We start from the raw sequence: 20,676 nt of genomic DNA, 5'->3' as shown, positions 1-20,676 counted from the left end.
TCATTGTCAAGGTCTGCAATAAAGAGATGCCTTCTTCATTTGAAATACAGAGAGTTTACAACGAGGTGCAAACCACTGGTTACACTCAAGAATATAAAGGCCAGATTAGAGTTTCCCACAAACCAACTAAAAGCGTCACAGAAAACAATGGAAACACAAAACCAAGACGAACTTGTTCCAGAATGATGAGAGAGAGAAGTATGGATATGGAAAAGGAGAGAAACTGCTAAAGCATACAGGGTGAGTTTGCTCCAGATGAAGGGGTTACCATTACTACCAGGAGCCTCTCCTCAAGGGTAGATTTGGGGGTCATGATGTCTGCAAGATGCCGTGCTTACTTTTAGATGCTTTGAGCACCAGAGCAACACAAGTTGACTGAATGTATTCAAGAGAAGGCCGATAACAACACAACATTAGAACTGAAAGACTTTGCAACTCCCTAAAACCCCAAATCCCTCAAAGATTGGCCAAAAGAGAAACAAATCTATATTTTTGATTTGGGGTTGAACTGGCCCTTTAACAGCTGATCGCCTAGCAACGCTTCAAACAACCTGAGGTGGGCTGAAGCTATAGGTTAGCTCATCAAGACTGTTTTAATCGTTCAGAAACGACTGTAATTTTATAAATAATGGAACGAGAACTGAACGAAGAGGAACTACAGGACCTGTTTGCGTGGATAGATAAGATACCGCTGTCCCGGCCCAAAAGACACATCACAAGAGACTTCAGCGACGCAGGTAGTAAAGTTAGCCTAGCAGTCCTCATGGAGGTGCTAACCAAACAATCAAGCAGTAACAGCAGGAGTAATATGATCTGCATAGCTCCATGTCTCCAGCTACGGTAATTTTATTTATTTGTGATCTGACTAAGTTTCTCTTTGAACCTTAGTGATGGCTGCTGAGGTGGTAAAATATTTCTTCCCCAAGCTTGTTGATCTGCACAACTATGTTTCTGCAAACTCCACACAGCAGAAGCTCAGCAACTGGAACCTGCTCAACAGGCAAGACATCACTGTTTTATGTGTGTGTGTGTGTGTGTGTGTGTGTGTGTGTGTGTGTGTGTGTGTGTGTGTGTGTGTGTGTGTGTGTGTGTGTGTTTGATTCTTCTGAATCTGGTGGATTGAATGACTACATCCCAGCCAGAGAAAAACACTCTCCACAGCTGAAAAACATCACATTTTAACAGCCTGCCACAAAAACTTGTACACAAGCTACAAAAAAGTTAAAAAGCTAGATGGCTAATTAATATCTCTTAATAGGAATGACAGACATTGCCTAATGTTTTTCCCATCCAAATAAAATTTTTCCTGGGCCTCCACATCTGGTCCTGCGGACATATCCTACTTACACCCACTCACTCCATCCCTCGCCACTGATATGGCACAAAGCCAGCTTCAGATTTATGGGAATTTGCTGAAAACATTTTGGCTCCTATGTTGTGTCTCATCAGTTAAATCACACCGAGTCTGCTGATACTACTGTGCATAGTTCTAGGTATTAGAAACATGTGTTTTTATTTATATGAGGATAGGAAGGTATTTTCCAAGCTGGACTTCCATGTGCCTGAGGAGACACTGAAGAAAATTGCACAGAGCACCACAGGAGCAATAGTGCCTGTCCTGAGCAACCTCAGGGAGAAGATAGACAAGAAACTGGAGTACACCACCAACAACATACTGGTGTGTAGTGACACACACGGTATAGGTCATTTTTTTTGTCTATTTGAATGCAAAATATGAATTACTGCATGCTTGTCCATGTTAATCTAACTACAGTGGATATATATTTTGTTTTATAAATTTAGGATATGGAGTATTATGACACCAGGAACCAGGAGAAACCTCATGAAGGTACAATCTTCTGCATTTGATGCCATATTTGGCTTTGCATCACATCACACGATAGTGATGTAGGTGTTGCTGGAAGTTACAAACTGTGATGAAGTCAGTAACATTAAGTAGATTATGGAAATAAAACAGCTGAATTAGGATAAATGCAATGACTTTATATTGGCCTTATGCATGTTGCAGCATGTGTCATAATGATAGTGTAGTTTGTGCAGAATATCAGCTGAAACTGTTGTTTTTTATTTAACTGAAGCCAAACAAAACTGAAGCTAAGATGTGCTTTATTTAGCACAGGAAGTGAGTTTGGTGTTATTTTAGACTTTTTTTTGTTAATGCAGCTATATCTGCCGGTCAACTCCCAAACACCAAGTCAGCATATTCAGCATTCAGCAAGGTGTTTTTTTCCCCCTCTTTATTTGGTTTTTGTTTAAGGGAGCAGTTTAGTGACTGTTCATCGCTGTTTTTGTCACTGAAATGAAGCGTCTCCAAGATCTTCTCAGGCCCAAATTAAGTGTAATCTATCCCAGAGATAGCAGTGACCAATCAGAAACACAAAGAAACGTCCATTTGAAGGAATCGGGGAGAACTGATTAGAAGAAAATTCCACCACCCTAAAGGAGTGAACTTGTTTCCCACACCTCATCCGTCCCTATCAAAGCTGGCCAGTGCCTCCACCCTCTGCTCTTTCCTCTTCCGTCTACACTCGCTCCTGCCATCAGACACATGACTCAGGTTCTCGTATCAGTTTCCACATGGCTCTTATCGCTGGCCTGAGCTCAGCACCGTTGACTTAAAGCCTGATATTTTTTTCCTTTATCTACTAATCTTACTTCAGCGTTTCACCCTCTTTCTGCTATTGGTCGTCACCCTTTCTGCCACCAAGCCTTATCTCTTTTACTCAGCTGTATAGATTCTTTTAGTCATTGTGTTTTGTTCACATCATAGTTTGTAAAACAAGACACTTTTTTTCTTCAGAAATTCAACAGACTGAGATAAGACTTCTAACTCAGCTGGAGGAATTGAAAAAAGATGAAAAGAACAGGCAAAAAAACAGGTATGACCAAAAAACCACTGCTTTTAATTATAATGCAATGAATCGCAAGAACATTTAAAACAAAAATAATAGCCTGTCCATTCTTTTTTTTATGGTACAGTAAAGTGGAGCGTGCAGTAAAGTTTTATTCAGACATGGATCCTGCTTTCCAACAAATGCTGAAGGAAAAAGAAAAAGCAATTATGTCTTTGATGGAGACTGTGGAGGTAAAGTCTGCATGCAGACATGCATGAATGCAGGAAACACTCTGCTAAAGTGTGTGTGTGTGTGTGTGTGTGTGTGTGTGTGTGTGTGTGTGTGTGTGTGTGTGTGTGTGTGTGTGTGTGTGTGTGTGTGTGTGTGTGTGTGTTTGAGATGGAGAAAAATATTTAGGAGTGTGTGTTAGGCATGTGTAATGTCCTGTGTCAGCAGTGGCGAGTGAGTCAGTATCTGCTCAGCAGATATAACCCTTATTTTTCTTTTCCATCTGTGGTCACATCTGCATGTTTAGAGAGAAGCAGAAGGATGACACAAACGTGCAACTTCTCCTTTCACCGCACTATGAAGTTTTCAGAAGCCTTCAAAGAAATATCCTCTCTTTAGCCTCATCCCTCTTTTCTTTTTCTTTTCTTGGTTTTCTTGGTCGTGTATGTTTGCAGATCCTCCAGATGAAAGTGAACAAGCTGGAACATCTGGTTCACTTGAAGGATGTCCGTATTCAAGATCTGACACAGCATCTGGAGACGTACAAAGCAAGAGGCAACACACACTGAAGCAGCTGTGAAACTATACAGACAGAGAAATGTCTGTAGCAGTTCTGATATGTAAACCTGTATTTTGTAAAAAAGCAATATTAGTTAAGGCAAATGATCATCTTATCTAATCCCACCAGCTAAAACTGTCACATCTGTTGAAATGCACAAGGGAGATTCCAGATGTGAACTTTTTAAATCCTTGTTTTGAAAAAGAAAAAAATGGAATTTTATCCCAGAACATAAAATGTACACACTTCAGGATGCAGAAATGTCTCTTTTTCTTTCTTTAATAATATGATCCACTGCCTTATATCTTGAATCTTCTGTGTTTATGCTTCATGACCCTTTTATATGAAATCATGACTTGTTGAATGTAAATAGTTGCTTCTTTGTGAAAGGTATCTCTGGGCTTCTTTTAACAGCCCATAATTTCTGACTGTCAGCTTCTAAATAAAGCCACAAATCCCCATTCACAATTGTCTCACTAAATAAGAGGGCAGTGTATCAAATAAGCCAAGTCGTGGGTTAAAGCCAACAAAACAAAACTATATATGGTGTTGCATTTGGCGGCAGCCACTTCCTTCCTTCACTCATTTTTGGTAAGTTTCCTGCTTTTGTGTAAGTGTGAAAACCAGACCTTAGTTAACCAGAACTTAGTTAATAATTTCACTTCCACTTTATCGAGCATTTTTTTTTTTTTAGAATTACTGTGACATCAAAGTCAGGAGCATTGACGAAGTCGTGAGACAGCAGCAGCAGACCGCAGCCCAACGTCTGCTTTTCAGATATAAAGTTCATTTCACTTTCTTGAGGTTTTTCTGTAGTGCCAAATGAGAGAGAGATGTCCCTCATTATTTTACTTTATGTGGGCTTTGTTGGCGTGAGAGGCATGTGACCCCGTGAGCTGTACCAGGAGCAGCTGATCATCTCCAGCTGCCTGCCAATGTGACTGTCGTGCTCACAATCATGCCACCTCATTAATCATCATTATCACTTAATTAATGACTGAGAAAAACAAACACCTAATGAGTTTACAGTTACACTTATTTTAGATTTAGATTTTAGTTACTCCTTTTTTCACAAGGGGTCGCCACAGCAGGTAGCTCTGCATGTTTGAACTGACAGACTTTTACACTGGATACTTCTTGATGCAACCATAAAGGAATACGTTTCTCCTCCTGGGATCCATTAGCTTATAAACCACTACACTTTGGAGCCACTTAACAAATGCATGTATTTAAATTAATGAATTATTGATTTCTTTTTGGTAAATTACGCCTAACAATGGAAAACATCTGACTCAGTGTGACACAATATATGTGATGAGTCACAATCACACCCAGTTAAAGTGGTTCTGCTGCCGGACCACACTATATGAAAATGTCCCTGTTTATCTGACAACCAATACATATACTCACTTCATTAGGTACTTCTGTTCAACTGCTGGTTAAATAAATGTCTAATCAGCCAATCACATGGCAGGAACTCAAGCCGAAGTTCAAACTGTGCATCAGAATGGTGAAGAAAGGTGATTTAAGAGAATCTGAATGTAACATTGTTGCTGGTGCCAGATGGGCTGATCTGAGGATTTCAGAAACTGCTGATGTACTGGGATTTTCCCAAACAACCATCTCTAGGGTTTACAGAGAATGGTCTGAAAAAGAGAAAACATTTTGTGAGCAGCAGTTCTCTGGGCAAAAATGCCTTGTTTATCCCAGAGGTCAGAGGAGAATGGCCAGACTTCTTTGAGCTGATAAGAAGGCAACAGCAACCCAAATAATCACTCGTTACAACCAAGGTATGTTGAAGAGCATGTCTGAAAGCACATCAAGTCTAATCTTGAAGCAGATGGGCTACAGCAGCAGAATACCATACCAGGTGTCTTTAATAAGGACCTCTCTTAAACATAGATGAGCAGATGATTTCCACATTTCTAAGTAAAAACCTTTCCTGATCTCATAACATGCCCGATCACTGTATGAGCAGTGGCTGAGGTGATCTACATTTACAGCACAGCTAATCAAAAGCTTGACTGTGGGAAGTTATTTCTTAAAACAATGTTTTTAGTGTTCAGATGTGCTTCCCTCATCTATTTCATGTTCATGAGACAAAAAGAAATTTTTACCAGAAATCCACAGGAAGATGAAAACAGCACCATTACATCACTGTGGTTAAGCAAGACCCAAAGTCCAATACAAAGGACAGATGTTAAAAAAATATCATTCAAAATTTAGATTTCTTTTACTGTAATACATTTCTTTCAATCACAGTACTTAAAATATCTAAAATAAATATCTGACATGTACATTTGTACCTTTGTGATGCTGTGCGACACATGAGATTTTCATCATGGACGTGCAGCAGACAAAACTGTGTGATGCTATCATGTCAGTACGGACCAAAAGCTCTGAGGCGTGTTTCCAAATCCTCTGACTCTATGCCATGAAGAGTTCTAAAAAGATACCAACAATCAATTTTATTTAAGGTTCGTGCTAAGATTTCAAAATAGATATAACAATATACTGTATATAAAATGTATACAAATAATCAAATCAACTGAACTTACAGAGGCTCCAATATGTCAAATATTTGAAAGCTAAAGCCTTTATTCCTTTTTACATGAAATCTCGTGCTTGCACTTTTTATGGCTGGTCGTTAATTCCTTGTTGAGTTTTCCTATTTTGCTGGTACTTGTACATTTACTCCCTGTGGAGGTTTCTTTCTGCCACTGATTCATTTTTATTTATTTTAAGCATGTCAAACTTTTGGGTTAGCATCTTGAAATTTCAACTTACTCAGAAGTGACTTGAAATTTGAGATAATAACTTGACATATCAACTCAGGAACTCCTGACAGCAGATTGAAAAACTGAAGATTGTAAGAGTTAAGATGGCTGCAGCAGCAAACATTAAAAACAGTGTTTACTTAGCTTCCATTTCTCCCTTCCTTTTCCCTCAAAAATCAACTATTTGAACAATTTAAAAGCAAACAAATTAAGCAGACCTGTTTTACCAAGCAATGTTGGTAAAACAGTAATCCTGATGATCTCTTGGGTTATTTTCCCAAAACAGAGCTCTATTCATAGCCACAGAAGAGCCCTAATTGTATAGCAGACTTTAGAAATTACCAGGGTCTCCATAGAAACTCAGACAGTGATAAGTGGTAGGAAATAGCAAAGTTAATACTCCTTTTAATACAGACAGTGGATAAGAATGTGAGGGAAAACTGAAGAACAGAGCTGCTTTTGATAAAGGAGCTGCCTGCCGCTGATGAATCACACTGAGTATCACCCTGCTGTTTGGGAACTAGATTTACTCAGAGATGAGGGACCACACCTTTCTGTATCTGGGGACACATCCAGGATGATGTCAAGGCAAGATGGATCATCCAGGATCTGATGAAAAGCAACAAAAGGAAAAGCGCTGGTTCAGCCAGGAAAGGGAAAAAAACCTGACCATAACCTCACTTCCTAAGAGAGAGGACTTCAAACTGGTTGGAATTGCGCAAATGGCAAGAAGTAATAAGACCACCCATTACACTAAGCACAGGCCAAAACACAAAAAAACCCAACAAATTTCCTTTGTAATCAATGAGGAGTGAAGCTTATTTAAACCCGAAAACACTCAATATGATCATATATCTTTAAAATCTTATCAAAAGTGGGGGGAAAAAGTTTATCTGGGTCAATCAAAAGCTAAACCCCTCCCCCAGAAACCACTGGTTTGGCTGTGAGAGGATACCAGGGTCCATGAGGGCTGAGAGGTCACAAGAGGAAGCCATCCTTCATCTGGTAACATGGACTGACACACACTTTGAATGCTTCCTGGAAAGCATTTGTGAACAGCTGACTGGCTGTGCTGAGGGAAGAGCGGGTTTTATTTTCTTCAGATGACCACTTTACAAACTCAACAGACACACACTCACACAGATCTGTTTTTGGAGTGTTTACAACACATTATGTGGGTTAGAACAACAAGGACTGTGTGATGGATCGTGTTTATATATTCAGTGTGTTCACTGAGTCGTGCTCATTTTTCCACAACTACCCAGCCTTTGGAATGAAATAAAAAGCTACAGTCGCACATCATATAAATTCCTCTTATTAGAATATGTGGTGGGATATAAATCATGCCAATTATGCACAGGCTCAAATGTGGGTTGGTATATCTATCAATTTGTAAACATATAGAAAACCTGTAGATATAATGTATAATGTCACTTGTTGAAAACATTGGAAAAAGGACATAAATACAACAACAGTGAGATTTGAGGCACTTGTGCTGCAGTTAAGATGCAAATATATTTTAGTGTGCATGTGTAGTTTTGTGTCACAAAATAGTATGGGAAATTTGAGTTTCCTTCTATAACTTAGCACATAAAATAAAGGTGTTTCTAAACTTTGTACAAGCTCATGATTGATTTTACTTCTATACATACATAACTTTTGGAAATGTACAAACTGACACATATTCAATGGGTCCCTGGGGTCTTTATCCATCCATTTATTCATAAAATATTTTCCTTCTTTCTTTTGATCAAGTCTGCCACTGCTAGTATTCAAACCAAGTGACTCATCTACCATGGCACAAGTTCTCCTCCTTGTGGCATTCGAATGCACAACAATGCCCACACATCAATGCAAAGAGAAGAGAGGTATCAAAATAGGTTTTATTTGTTACATAAGAACATTGTCAAAACTTGAAAACATTTTTGCATATAAACCTTTTAAAACAAGGAAACAATGTTTAAATTTCACAGATTGTACAAAAAAAAAAAAAAAATCGACAAAAATTATTTTTGTGAGTGATTCATCCCCCTCTTTTGCATCTTTTATTTGAACCCACCACCAAAGCAATTGCGAGGTGCAGCGTTAAACTGCCAAATGGAGGTCACAGAAACAGCGCGGCGTCTTCAAAACACTCGTAGTGTTCACTGCCTGTTGAGTCTTTCAAAGCGAGAGCGACGATCCGTACAGAACGGCACATCTTCAAAGTCTATGAGGAGCCTTTTAGCCTGTAAGAATCGCTGAACCTTTAAGTCTGGGGTAAACCATTATATTATTTAAGGCTCGTTATCTCAATTGTATTTCCATGTTTCTAAAACACAAAGCAGAACAGAATCAAAATGTACACACACATTAAAACTAGCACCAACCCGTATCTTTTCTTAAGCCAAAGCAACATTCATCTCTAAACAGACCAACTTGTTTTTGAGTAGAACTCGTGCTGTCAAAAACTGATTGGAGGTTACGTGAATCCTCTCCGAGTTTCTGTCGTCATAGGAAGCTCTGTGGTACTTCAATTATCTCGGTGAGAAATGACAGAAGATCCTGTAGTCCGCTTAGTTATGAATCACCATAAAAAATGTAAACATTGACAATGAAATGTCGATTTCGTTTTAAATATTATTCCTATTTCAGTCGCCCTGCATGCTCTTAAATTGGCATTGTTCCAGACAGACACCTAGCTGAAAAGGTGGTGCTTTTCCATTTTCCTCTCAAACCGCAGCTTTCTTCATAGTGAAAATCTGAATTAATTGTTGTTTGGAGAGTGAACATTAAACAGCTGTCTTATTAATATTTAATACATGTCCTGAGAGTTTACATTTAACCACTTATGAAGACACTGCATAACAACAGAGTTGGTTGCAGGCTCTATCTGAACCATCCCAAACTCATAATTTCAACATGCACGGCTCTGGAAACCAATCTGAAGAAAGAAACATGCGCTGACTTCTTTAATGATAATCTCTACTTCCTGCAGTGCTCGCTGTTACAACAATCAGCTGTTAATCATCCTCAATTTGTATTAGACTAAATCTTTAAGCAACGCCAGATCTTTCTTCCATTTTCCCCCCTCTCATTTGCTTCAGAGTCTGTGTCACAGGAGGTCCAAAAAAACAACTAATAACAGAATACTACACTAAATAATAAACTACATTTCCAATCTGATACCCCTCCACAGCTAATATCTGTATAATTTCACTCAACTGGACATTTATAACACACTCACTTCTGTATATAACCCATCAAGTGTTCAAGTTCATCCACCAGCAGCTTAAACGGGCCCTTATACTCTTAAAAGAACAGCCACCTTAGTAAGTCAGTGCAAGTGAGGTTGGCACAGAGATGACTTGACCCCCATCACACGCACATACATTGTCCACCCAGCTTTTAATTAGTGTCACCTGTCAGATTCCAGTGCAGCCAAGCCACATAACTCTCAAAAATCAATAGCTCATCACAAATCATTGACCTTGCATCCAAAAAATCAATAACAAAAAAAGATAACAAAAGAAAAACGAAAAATGAATGCAGCCCCAAAAGCAAAAGTTAAACACCGCACTGATTGCAAGCACATGTAAATTAGGGCGACTAGTTGCCGTCACCTTCTCAGGCATTAGCATGTTTATGCTTGTTTTTTAACTATGGCATCAATCTCATTTCTAAAGCTCGTCTTTTTAAAAATGTGGAAGGCTGAAAACCCTCCAAAACAAAACAAAACAAAAAAAATCCTTTTCATCTGTCACATTCTCCCATCTCACTTTCACTTTTCTTCCACCTTAAACCCTCTCCCACTCTTTTTTTTGCCATTTAGATTTAAGACTGAAGCGTGCGGTTCACCAAACTAGCTGAAAAGCTACCCCACCCATCATCATCATCTTCAGTTCAGCGCTCTACGCCCCAGTGACAAGACAATTCCTCATCAAGCTCTCCTGTCCTGTGCAGAGGCAGAGCTGTGGACTCACTGTCCATCAGGCTTCACTTTAAAGAAGTCTGATTCAGCATTCGGTAATGAAGGGGAGCGCGGAGACTTTGGTGGACCGTTGCCCCCCTCTACAAACATGTTCGGGATGTCCTGGCCAAAGTAGATCTTACTGTTAGCTGCTATGGCCTGGTACTTCATCAGCTCCATGTATTCAGGTGTCAACTTCAGCTGTAGGGATTTAGAAGAGAGACAGAAGAGTGTGAGGATTCAATTAGTGCTGGATCACATTGCTGTTTGTGATAACACTTTATCTTAATGTGACTATATACAGCTACATGGCTAAAAATAAATGCAACATTGCAGCTGGACCAACTTCAGTGATGAGCAATTAAATTAACTCTGATCAAGTGGAGCTGCTTCAAGACCTGACTCTTGTGAGGAGGACGGTAATTAATGGTTTGTGACATCTTTCTGCAATTACCCAGTTTGGTAGAGTTTGTCGAAAGTCTGCATCTATTTAAAGTTGATTCTGTTTAGGTCAGGTGAAGTGAGGTTATTAAGATCATTACAGCAGGTTTGTGTGGAACCATGCGTTTGCCGTATAAACCTACAAATAAACATAAACTAAAACTATGTTACTACAACTGCTGGAAATCTACGCCATAACCTATGCCGTAATCTAACGTGCACTTCCCTGGGAGTTTAGCTACACACGCAGTCGACGCAGCCCGCAACTATTGTAAATGGTCTGTTCAGTACAATGGAGTCCTCCTGTGAATTTCTGGCTACTTTTTCCACCGCAGTTTTTAAATTTATCATTGAGAAAATATGGATCATCATCTCAAAATAAGGAATGATAATCATAGCATCAATATAAGAACTCACAAACGTCAACAAATTTCTGGATGCAGACTGTTGTAATGATCAGAACTGACGTGAATGTATGCACAGAGAAGTAGAAAAACTTCAGGGACAAATATGTTTGCCGTTAAAAAACAAACAAACAAAAACAAAACAGACCAGTACAAAGAGCAGGGACCAGGGAGGGAAAAAGCCCCAGCATTTCAACTGTTTCTATCAGCTGACACCGCATCAGGACACAACCACAAGGTAATTAACACATATTGGACCAGCACAAGCATAAATGCGTCAACAACGTCAGCCACCTACATAGGTTACATCATGGGCTCTACAAAGAAGTCTAAATCAAGCCTTATTCTCTTTTACATTAGGGATTTTTTTTATTACTATAGCCACTGCAAAAACACCTCTCAGCAGAGTGTTACTGATTTAAAACTATACGATCTGTGATGACTGCATTTGATGTTAACAACAAAGTGTTTAAACTGTTTGGGTCTTTTTACCCTGTTTGCTTCAGCAAACTTGGCAGCAGTGTAAAATTCTGCATCAGCCTTAGCTTTCTCTCTGGCCAGGAAGGCAGCATCTGAAACAAAGAAGCACTATTGAATGAGACAAATAAACCAGCACACCACAACTCAGGAACACACAGATTCATGACACAGAAAGGAACCAAAGGATTTCAGGCAGACCCTCTATTTCAGAGATCTTCTTCTCTGTCTCCTTCTCCATCACCTTCTGCTGGAACTGGATCTCTGCCACCTGAGCCACTTTCTGAGCCTCTGTGTGACAGAAAAGAGAAGGCTGAGGTTGGCAGTGGGGTTTCGCATGAATAACTTTGAGAGGCAAAATGCTAAAATTGCACGGATGGTCACGCAAATAAAAAGGGAACTGCCTGCTTTACAGTAAAACAGCGCATTTACCAATAATGGCTTTCTTCCTTTCAGTCTCAGCTTCCTTTTCCACCACCTTCTGAGTCTGAGCTGTTATTAGCAAACGAGTCTTTTCTGCTTCCCTGCACATACACAAACACACACAGACAGACACACAAGGATAGACAGAAATGAGGTTCTTGCAAATATTTTGCTTTCCATGTGGTCTTGCATGAATTGAGTGAGGAAATCACAGAAACTAAACCATGTACAAAGTCTATGCTGGTAACTTCAATTGTACAAACTCACATAAGTTCAAAGTTCCTCCTGATAGACTCAGGGATCTTTGGTTTGGTAACACGAACTGCCTTTATCGGAAACAGTAAAAAAAAAAGAAAAAAAGAAAAAAAGAGGGAAACAGTGAGGGAAAATTGCTCACAAAAATAAAAAGACACATGAAACAGATAGATTGGCCTACTAGTATCTATTCAGACTTTGACTCCTCCCCTCAAACTGGTGAGCAAATGTCATTTATTTTTTTATATTTTCATTTTTATTTATTGTGTGTGTGGGTTTGGGGGGAGGGGTTGTTTGGGTGACACACTAACATCTGTTTCTTCCTAGCTGTGCACTAATGGTCCTGGCCCATGAGCAGGGGTCATTAAACAAACACTAACAGACAGTAACCTGGTTTACCCCGCGGCTTAAAATGAATTTATAGTTCCTGCAAGAAGCTAATAGGTAATGCAGTAAACAACAGTTTAATCTGACTTCTGTTTTACCTCACCTCAAAGGGAGCATTTTTAACTGTATTAACACAGGTTAGTGCGGAAGAAAACGTGCAATAAGTTTGGGCTATTTGGTGATCAACTGCCAACGAGGAAGAGGAAAAAAACAAACAAAAACAACACTATTAGTGTACTAGTAGGCAGTACGAAGGACTGACTGTTAATCTCTACTCTCTGTACATTTGCTGCTAGTGCCCAAATCTAGCTGGTATGAAACTGTGTGTTATTTACCAGCTCCATGATCCATGTGCGATCTCACCTTTTTCCCACTAAACATTCTCTATTTCAGCTGGAAATGTTAAACTATGTACAATATAGACTTCTAAGTACTGAGTGTTACCTTAAAGTCTTTGTAAAAGGGACAGAGCGAGGGAATGAGGGAAGGTGGAATCTGAGTTCTGGATGTGTCACAGCACAAAACCAACTAGCTGATTTTATCATCCCTAAAATGTCACTGAAAATGTGCAGGTTATGTGTGTGTTTAGGTACCTGTATTGTAAGTCCAGGTGCCATAACATTCAGATCTTTCTGTAATGCCGTCTTCAGATTCTCATCTATGATGTCTGCAAACAAAATAAAAGAAAAAGTTCTAATGTATGATCCAATTTCAGGAATTTCAGGATTGTAGTAAAATGCAACCAAAACGTACTAACCAAACAACTCAATGTAAACCTCCTGTAGTGTGTGCACGCTGCAGAACTGGTTGAGTTCATGGTGAATTTTGTTGAAAATTAGAGTTTTGTCGTAATCTGCGGTGTAGTTCCTCACAATGTCCACCACTGAATATAGCAGAACAAAAGCAACAATTACTTTGATGCCAACAGGGTTAATAAGTCAACAAAATAAGGAAGTTTTGCAGTGAAAGAAATTCACAAAAACAAGCTGCACCTGCTGAGGGGACGAGCATGTTCACAACTTCTATCCTGTCAAAATAGATCATCACACCTCCACTGTGAAGGAAAAAAAAACATTTCAGGTAAATATATATTAATGTGGGAATGACTTTATTAACAGCTGAATTAGGAAGTTCAGTCACACCTTGTTCCACAAGGCACATTCTTGATCTCATCTGTTTGGAGTGTAGTCTGAAAAAAAGAAAAAAAAAAAAAAAAAACCATTGAAAATATTGTGACATAGTTATCAGTATAAGTGACCTGTGTGTTTTCCTTTTTGTTAAAACTGAGCATATAAAATCCAGGGTACAACAGGTTCAACTGCTATTAAACATAGCTGAAGTTCAAACTGAGCATCAAAATTGGGAATAAAGGACTACAATTTGCACATGATCACAAAAATTGAAATCATGGATCCATCCTGCTTATTTCATGCTTATGGCCATACGACTCCAAGCACCCCCTATCTTTTCTGATTTGCAGGAGTTCTTCATCATTCAAATGCCACAGCCTTAAATGTCATCTCTGTATGATCTTTTGATGGCTGCTTACAGCAGAATAACACAACATGTCATAAAGGTCAAATCATCTCAAACTGGTTTCTTAAACATAACAATCAGTTCACTGTACTCAAGTCGCCTCCACAGACACCAGATATCAGTCCAAAGGAGCACATTTGGAATGTGGTTGAGTGAGAGATTTATATAATTGATGCGTAGCCAACAAATGTGCAGCAAATGTCTGATGCCATCATGAAACAAAATCTCTGAGGAATGTTTCCAGCACTTGCTTCAGAGAAGCAGATCTGAAGGCAAAACTGGGTCCAATCTGGTACTAGCAAGGTACCTATTAAAATGGCCTGTGAGTGTATTATTAAGATTTGAAATTGAGTGCAATGCTACTTTATACTACATTATATAATTTAGGAGCTATACAAGATTACATAAAGAAGTGCATGGTTGTTTCAAGTTAATACAAGCTGAATGCATACAATGTGTAAAGCATATTCTACTATATTACTATGATACTCTTTTACAATTCTGATTGTAAACGTTCGTTAACTGTAACAGTAGTTTTCCAAAACAGCCATAATTCTTCAAGTTACCTGGATATGTTGCCAAGGTCTGGAACAAGACCCAAACTACCACCCTCAAATGAGAGGATGTTTGTTAGAATGTTCAGGAACAAGCCAGGAACCACTAAAGCTCAAGCCTGCCATGATCTATTGGAACATCGACATCTCTGTCCACAGTAAAGGGAGTTTTATATCACCCTACACTAAGAACATGCAACCAAGAAAGAAACCTGTGTTTCAAAACCAACCAACCAGCTTAACTTTGCAGCTGCCAACAATGACGAGCCAAATGCCTTCTGGAGAAAGGTTTTATGTCAGATGACAGAAAGATTGAGCTATTTTTCCACAATGACAAGACTTATGCTTGGAGGAGTAAGGCTTTCAAACCTAAGAACACTATAACAGCTGTTAAGCATGGTGTTGGCTGTAGCATGGTCTGAGGCTGTTTTGCTGCCAGAGGTACTGGTACATTGCACAAATTGGATGAAATAACAGCACATGAGGACCATTTCCAAAATCTTCAACTTCACTTACAATTAACAGCTAGACGGTTAAAACTTGGACACAGTTGGGTGTACCAGCAGGACAATGATCCCAAAAATATATCAAAACTGATTTTCGAATGGATAAACCAGGCTAACATCAAGTTTCTGGAATTGCCCTCCCAAAGCACAAATGAAAATTTGTGAACTATGATGCTTAAAAGCCTGGTCTGTACCAAGAAAACAACCAATTTAAATGAACTCTACCAATTCTGCCATTAACGGTGGCCAAATACCCAGACAGAATTGTGCCAGAACTTGTAAAGAGACATTTAAATAAGTATTAGAGGGTTTGTATGTATATATTTGCACCTCTATGTTTAATTGCAACACAGTGTGGATTTGAGAAAATCCTAAATAAATTCAAACCTGTGCAACCAATTCTTGTTTCTTAAAGGCATTAAAGATGTAGGCTGCACAATCATTCTACCCCAGAAAAATAACACCTCAAAGAAATCAATGAAAAACCTAAAATTGCCATGACTTTCATGCCAATGATAAGCGTATGCAAACTTCTGCCCACAACTATATATGTATTGGCATGTAAATGCTCCATTTACTTGTTGTAAAACAGAGCCCCTGCAGCCACGGTTGAATAACAACTGTTTGCATGCTGTAGCTGACTTATTTATAGAAGATCCCACTCTAGTTTTAAAGCGCAGGCACCTCCTGTTTGAATCTTACATTACACATGCCTTTGCTCAAAGGCCATGTTTCAAGCCTGGAAAGAGAGGCTTACCTGCACTGCTCTGTAGGTGGTAATGAAAGGCAGCATAATGTGATATCCAGGACCATTGGGAGTAGTCAGCAATGCCCCACCTCTGAAACAAATACAAATTATTTGGCCAGAGTTCAGAACATCTGATTTTCTTTTGATTATATTTAATGAGAGTGGAAAAAAGAAGAGGACATATAACTTTATAACCATCATTTGAAACAGGGTGCTTACAAATAGCACTCCCACATTCTTAGTACAGGTGTCATTTTCATTAGAAACAGGTGTGATGAGTCAGGCCTGATGTACCTGTAGTACACAGCGAGGTGTCCTTCTTCTATCTTGTGAATAGAGGAGTGCAACATGATGGCCATCACTCCTGTTATTGCTGCAAATACTGCCCCTACATGCGGCATCGTCATCCTTGCTAGCACTCACCTGCAGACAGAAAAGGAAAATACTGAAATATTTATACAACACTAAGTCCTCAGGGCACTGTCACGTCTGTGATCAGGTGGAAACTGTAACTATTAACAGCAATACATGCAGTCAAGACTCTTAGGTGAACCATCTGTAATGCATGGGATGTGCCATAAAACCTGCCTCTTTACATCCAGTAAGTCTATGGTCAACACACTATATGGCTTAGCTTTTCTGCTCCGTGCACCCCGTTTTTCACCCCATTGTAATGAAAGTAAGAGTTTAAGTAAATCGTTACACACACTCTCATAAATACGCCTTTTATATTCACCAGTGAGACGGTCAGCTATTAACACAGGTGCACCCAGGTCAAACATGGAAACCTTTATGCCTATGATAGCTGCCTTAACAGCAATCGATGCATATCATATAGCAACACTATTGGTGACAATTAACGACTTCGCTTAGTTAAAGTACACTTCACGTGTATTTAGTTTAAACATCTAACGGTGACAGGCACGATTAGCTGACAGAAAGACTTGAGAAGGGTAACAAGCAAGTGACTCCTCATCCAACTTATGAAGCAACATATGTGCTTCAAAGCTACAGGTCCTTTGATGTAGCTATAACATTAAAACAAATACATTCTGAAAAAGAAAACACAGGCTTACCCACCACTCGGTTGGTAACGTTTACCCTAGCTGGCTGGGTTGGATTAGCTAGCTAGCTAGCTAGCTAGCTAGCTGGCTGGCTAGCTCTCACTGGGTGGGATCGGAAGTGAAGCACTGTTTCAGTGTAGCTTAATGCTAATGTAAGCTTGCTAGGCTACTAGCGTGAAGCAAAGCTTTTAAATCGTCCTGCACTACGACCAAATAATGTTTCAGTACGTACTGTAAACCACAGGCTTATAATATGTAAAATTACCGCTGTAGCAAACCGTGTCCCCTTCTGATCTTAGCATTCAACGTCCCACCCCCATTTCCCCGCCTCCCACAGGTTTCAATCTTGCTTTGACTCGCTGCATTATGCTGCCTTCAGGACTGTTGGAAATAAAAGAAGTGACATTGTAAATGGGTGGAATTTGTCAAACGATTTATTTTATTTAAAATCTTGATAAAACCTTTTTATTTATACAGATATATAAGACCCAAATGGCTTCGCAAGAAGATATCAGTATGGATATCAATGTTTTACAAAACCAATATTATAAAACAATCGCCAGTCTTTGACAGATGTCCAGAAAAACCAGTGGACTAAGGAAGTTCTTTTCACTTCATTTTTTTCAAATTCAAATTCAAATTCAAATTTTATTTGTCACACACACACAACCATACACAGTATGACATGGGGGTGAAATGCTTGTAGCTGTACAATGCCCGACCATTAAATGACAGAAGAAAAGTTTTACAATATTTACAATTTACAGTTTACTACAAAAATTTACAAATTAACTTAGGAATTTACAGTAAAGAATGTGCAAATAGCAGAAGAGATTATAAAGATAAGGATTATAAATTATAGGAATTATAGGATTATAGGAAATGTGTGGTGGTGCGTGTGGTGACGTGTGTGAGAGTCCAGTCTTATAGCGACGTGTTTGGGAGAGTCCAGTCCTACACCTGGTTCAGGCCCCGAATAGCCTGGGGGAAGAAGCTCCTCCTCATTCTCTCTGTTTTGGCCTTAAGGGAGCGGAAGCGCTTCCCAGACCTCAACAGTGAGAAGAGTCCATTGTTGGGATGGGAGAGGTCCATCATAATCTTCCTAGCTTTGGACTTGCACCGCTTGGTGTAGATGGACAGCAGGTCAGGGAGCTCTGATTGAATGATGCGTTCGGCTGAGCGCACCACCCTTTGCAGATCTCGTCTGTCCTGCTTGGTGCTGTTCCCAAACCAGGTGCAGATGTTTGCCGTCAGGACGCTCTCGATGGTGCAGGAGTAGAAGTTCTTGAGCACCTTCAGTGGCAGATGGAAGTCTCTAAGTCTTCTGAGGAAGAAGAGACGCTGACGGGCTTTCTTAACCAGGGTGTTGATGTGACAGGACCATGACAGGTCCTGAGTGATGTGGACACCCAGGTATTGGAAACTGTCCACTCTCTCCACTGGCGTGCCACTGATGATGAGGGGTTTGTAATTCCTTGCCTGCTTTGTAGTGAAGTCCACGATCAGCTCCTTAGTCTTGCTGACGTTTAGGAGGAGGTTATTCTCCTGGCACCAGGTCTCCAGGTTCCTAATCTCCTCCAGGTAGGCCGTCTCGATGTTGTCGGAGATCAGGCCCACAACAACAGTGTCGTCAGCAAACTTGACAATGGAGGTGGTGTCGGATGTGGCTACACAGTCATAAGTGTACAGTGAGTACAGCAGGGGGCTTAAAACACAGCCCTGAGGCACTCCAGTGCTGAGTGAGATGGAGGGGGAGACTTGTTTTCCCACCCTCACTGATTGGGGTCTGTCTGTGAGGAAGTTGAGGATCCACTGACACAGTGATGAGCTGAGTCCTAGATCCGTCAACTTGGTGAAAAGCTTAGAGGGAATTATTGTGTTGAATGCTGAACTGTAGTCCACGAACAGCATCCTAACATAATTCCCTCTGCCAGTGTCCAGGTGACTCAGGGATGTGTGGAGCAGGTGAGATATGGCATCGTCTGTGGAACGATTAGTCCGGTAAGCAAACTGAAGTGAGTCGATGGTGGCAGGAAGTGAAGAAGTGATGTGATCTCTCATCAGTCTTTCAAAACACTTCATCACAATTGAAGTCAGTGCTACTGGACGGTAGTCATTGTGGCAAGCGGGCTGTTGTTTCTTTGGAACAGGGACAATAATGGACTGTTTGAAGCACGTGGGAACCACAGCTTGGGCCAGGGAGAGGTTGAAGATCTCCGTGAACACCGGTGCTAGTTGATCAGCGCAGGCTCTAAGGACCCGGCCAGGGATTGCATCTGGTCCTGCTGCCTTCCTGGTGTTCACCCTCCTGAAGGTGTTCCTCACGGCATGCTCTGTGATGACGAATGCATTTTCTTCACTGGTGCACTCCGAGCGCGCGCAGCCGTTTGTTGTTTTAATTGCTGCGGCGTCGAAGCGAGCATAAAACGTGTTCAGCTCATCAGCCAGTGAAGCATCGGCATTCATCATTTTTGGTATGAATACTATAAAAACATATTCAAATATCTTCTTTTGATACTGGCTGGCTTTTGTTCTGCATTTGCTCTCTGTCAAGATAATCCCACACTGCTTCCATAATGGTAAAGGTTGTGGGATTGTCCCCTAAACCATGATATATCCTTTGTGGTCTTTTACAGATGGCTGTGAGCACTCACTGTTGTGGCTCTCTCTATATATTGACAACAATTTTAACCAAAAATTTGAAATTTCCATTTATCATGGGGTGGCTGTAGCTCAGGTGGCAGAGCACCTGATCAGAAGGTCGGTGGTTCGATCCCAGGCTGCCTCCTGGCTGCATGCCAAATATCCTTGGGCAAGATACTAACCCCATGTTTGCCTACTGGTGGTGGTCAGAGGGCCCGGTGGCGCCAGTGTCCGGCAGCCTCGCCTCTGTCAGTGCGCCCCAGGGCAGCTGTGGCTACAATGTAGCTTGCCATCGCCAGTGTGTGAATGTGTGTGTGAATGACTGAATGTAGTGTGAAGCGCTTTGGGGTCCTTAGGGACTAGAAAAGCGCTATACAAATGCAGGCCATTTACCATTTTATCACTCCATAAGACCTTTAGCGCACCCTGTGGGTATTAAAGGTACTGCGCTGCAGTTGTGTAATAGAACCCAGTTTGTTCATGTACATGGAGAGTCCTCTTCGTACATTGTACTAATGTAGTTCGTTATTATCAGAATGTGTGAAAAATTCACTGAAAAGCCTTCAGATGATCAAGGACTAGAGAGAGCATTTTTATTCTATATTGGCTTATCTTCTGTTAAAAGCAGGATAAACTTAAAGTCTTTCTCACCAAGGTCTTGAATAATCATTCCCTATCTTATCTTAATGGCCTTATAGTACTCTATCACCCCATTAGAGTTATTTGTGCTTAGACTGCGGGCTTGCTTATGGTTACCAGTCTTTAAAAGTAGAATTGGTGACAGAGTCTTCAGCTTTCAGGCCCTTCTTCTGTGGAACCACCACCTAGTTTGGATTCAGGAGACAGATACCCTCTCTACTTTTACACTTA

The 20,676-nt window shown here is 40.3% G+C and overlaps 2 protein-coding genes across 2 annotated transcripts; one reads left to right on the top strand and one right to left on the bottom strand.

Moving 5' to 3' along the window:
- The first annotated feature begins 470 nt into the window (after window positions 1–470).
- spef1 (sperm flagellar 1) lies at window positions 471–4,097 on the top strand. Its single transcript, XM_080869039.1, has 7 exons — window positions 471–737; window positions 889–1,000; window positions 1,531–1,678; window positions 1,804–1,849; window positions 2,822–2,900; window positions 3,001–3,106; window positions 3,539–4,097. Exons 1-7 carry the CDS (start codon window positions 629–631, stop codon window positions 3,650–3,652), a joined length of 714 nt encoding a protein of 237 aa, XP_080725165.1. The 5' UTR covers window positions 471–628; the 3' UTR covers window positions 3,653–4,097.
- A 4,118-nt stretch (window positions 4,098–8,215) lies between these two features.
- Window positions 8,216–17,519, bottom strand: erlin1 (ER lipid raft associated 1). Its single transcript, XM_080869577.1, has 12 exons — window positions 17,429–17,519; window positions 16,394–16,522; window positions 16,109–16,190; window positions 13,898–13,944; window positions 13,748–13,809; window positions 13,513–13,638; window positions 13,349–13,422; window positions 12,381–12,439; window positions 12,123–12,214; window positions 11,892–11,981; window positions 11,706–11,785; window positions 8,216–10,569 (listed from the first exon to the last, which is right to left on the bottom strand). The coding sequence occupies exons 2-12, from the start codon at window positions 16,504–16,506 to the stop codon at window positions 10,378–10,380; spliced, it is 1,017 nt and encodes a 338-aa protein (XP_080725703.1). The 5' UTR covers window positions 16,507–16,522; window positions 17,429–17,519; the 3' UTR covers window positions 8,216–10,377.
- Window positions 17,520–20,676: the final 3,157 nt, after the last annotated feature.

Source organism: Rhamphochromis sp. 'chilingali', assembly GCF_963969265.1.
Source record: "Rhamphochromis sp. 'chilingali' genome assembly, chromosome: 20".
Classification (NCBI taxonomy): domain Eukaryota; kingdom Metazoa; phylum Chordata; class Actinopteri; order Cichliformes; family Cichlidae; genus Rhamphochromis; species Rhamphochromis sp. 'chilingali'.
Note: the sequence above shows the minus strand (reverse complement) of the source record. Positions and strands in the feature narration are given on the sequence as shown.

Coding starts and splice junctions, on each gene's coding strand:
- spef1 (XM_080869039.1), top strand. CDS start 629: ATGGAACGAGAACTGAACGAAGAGGAACTACAGGACCTGTTTGCGTGG. Junction 738..888: donor AAGAGACTTCAGCGACGCAG/GTAGTAAAGTTA, acceptor TTTGAACCTTAG/TGATGGCTGCTGAGGTGGTA. Junction 1,679..1,803: donor ACACCACCAACAACATACTG/GTGTGTAGTGAC, acceptor TTATAAATTTAG/GATATGGAGTATTATGACAC.
- erlin1 (XM_080869577.1), bottom strand. CDS start 16,506: ATGACGATGCCGCATGTAGGGGCAGTATTTGCAGCAATAACAGGAGTG. Junction 13,423..13,512: donor GGTTTACATTGAGTTGTTTG/GTTAGTACGTTT, acceptor TTTTGTTTGCAG/ACATCATAGATGAGAATCTG. Junction 12,440..13,348: donor CACCTGGACTTACAATACAG/GTACCTAAACAC, acceptor TTTCCGATAAAG/GCAGTTCGTGTTACCAAACC.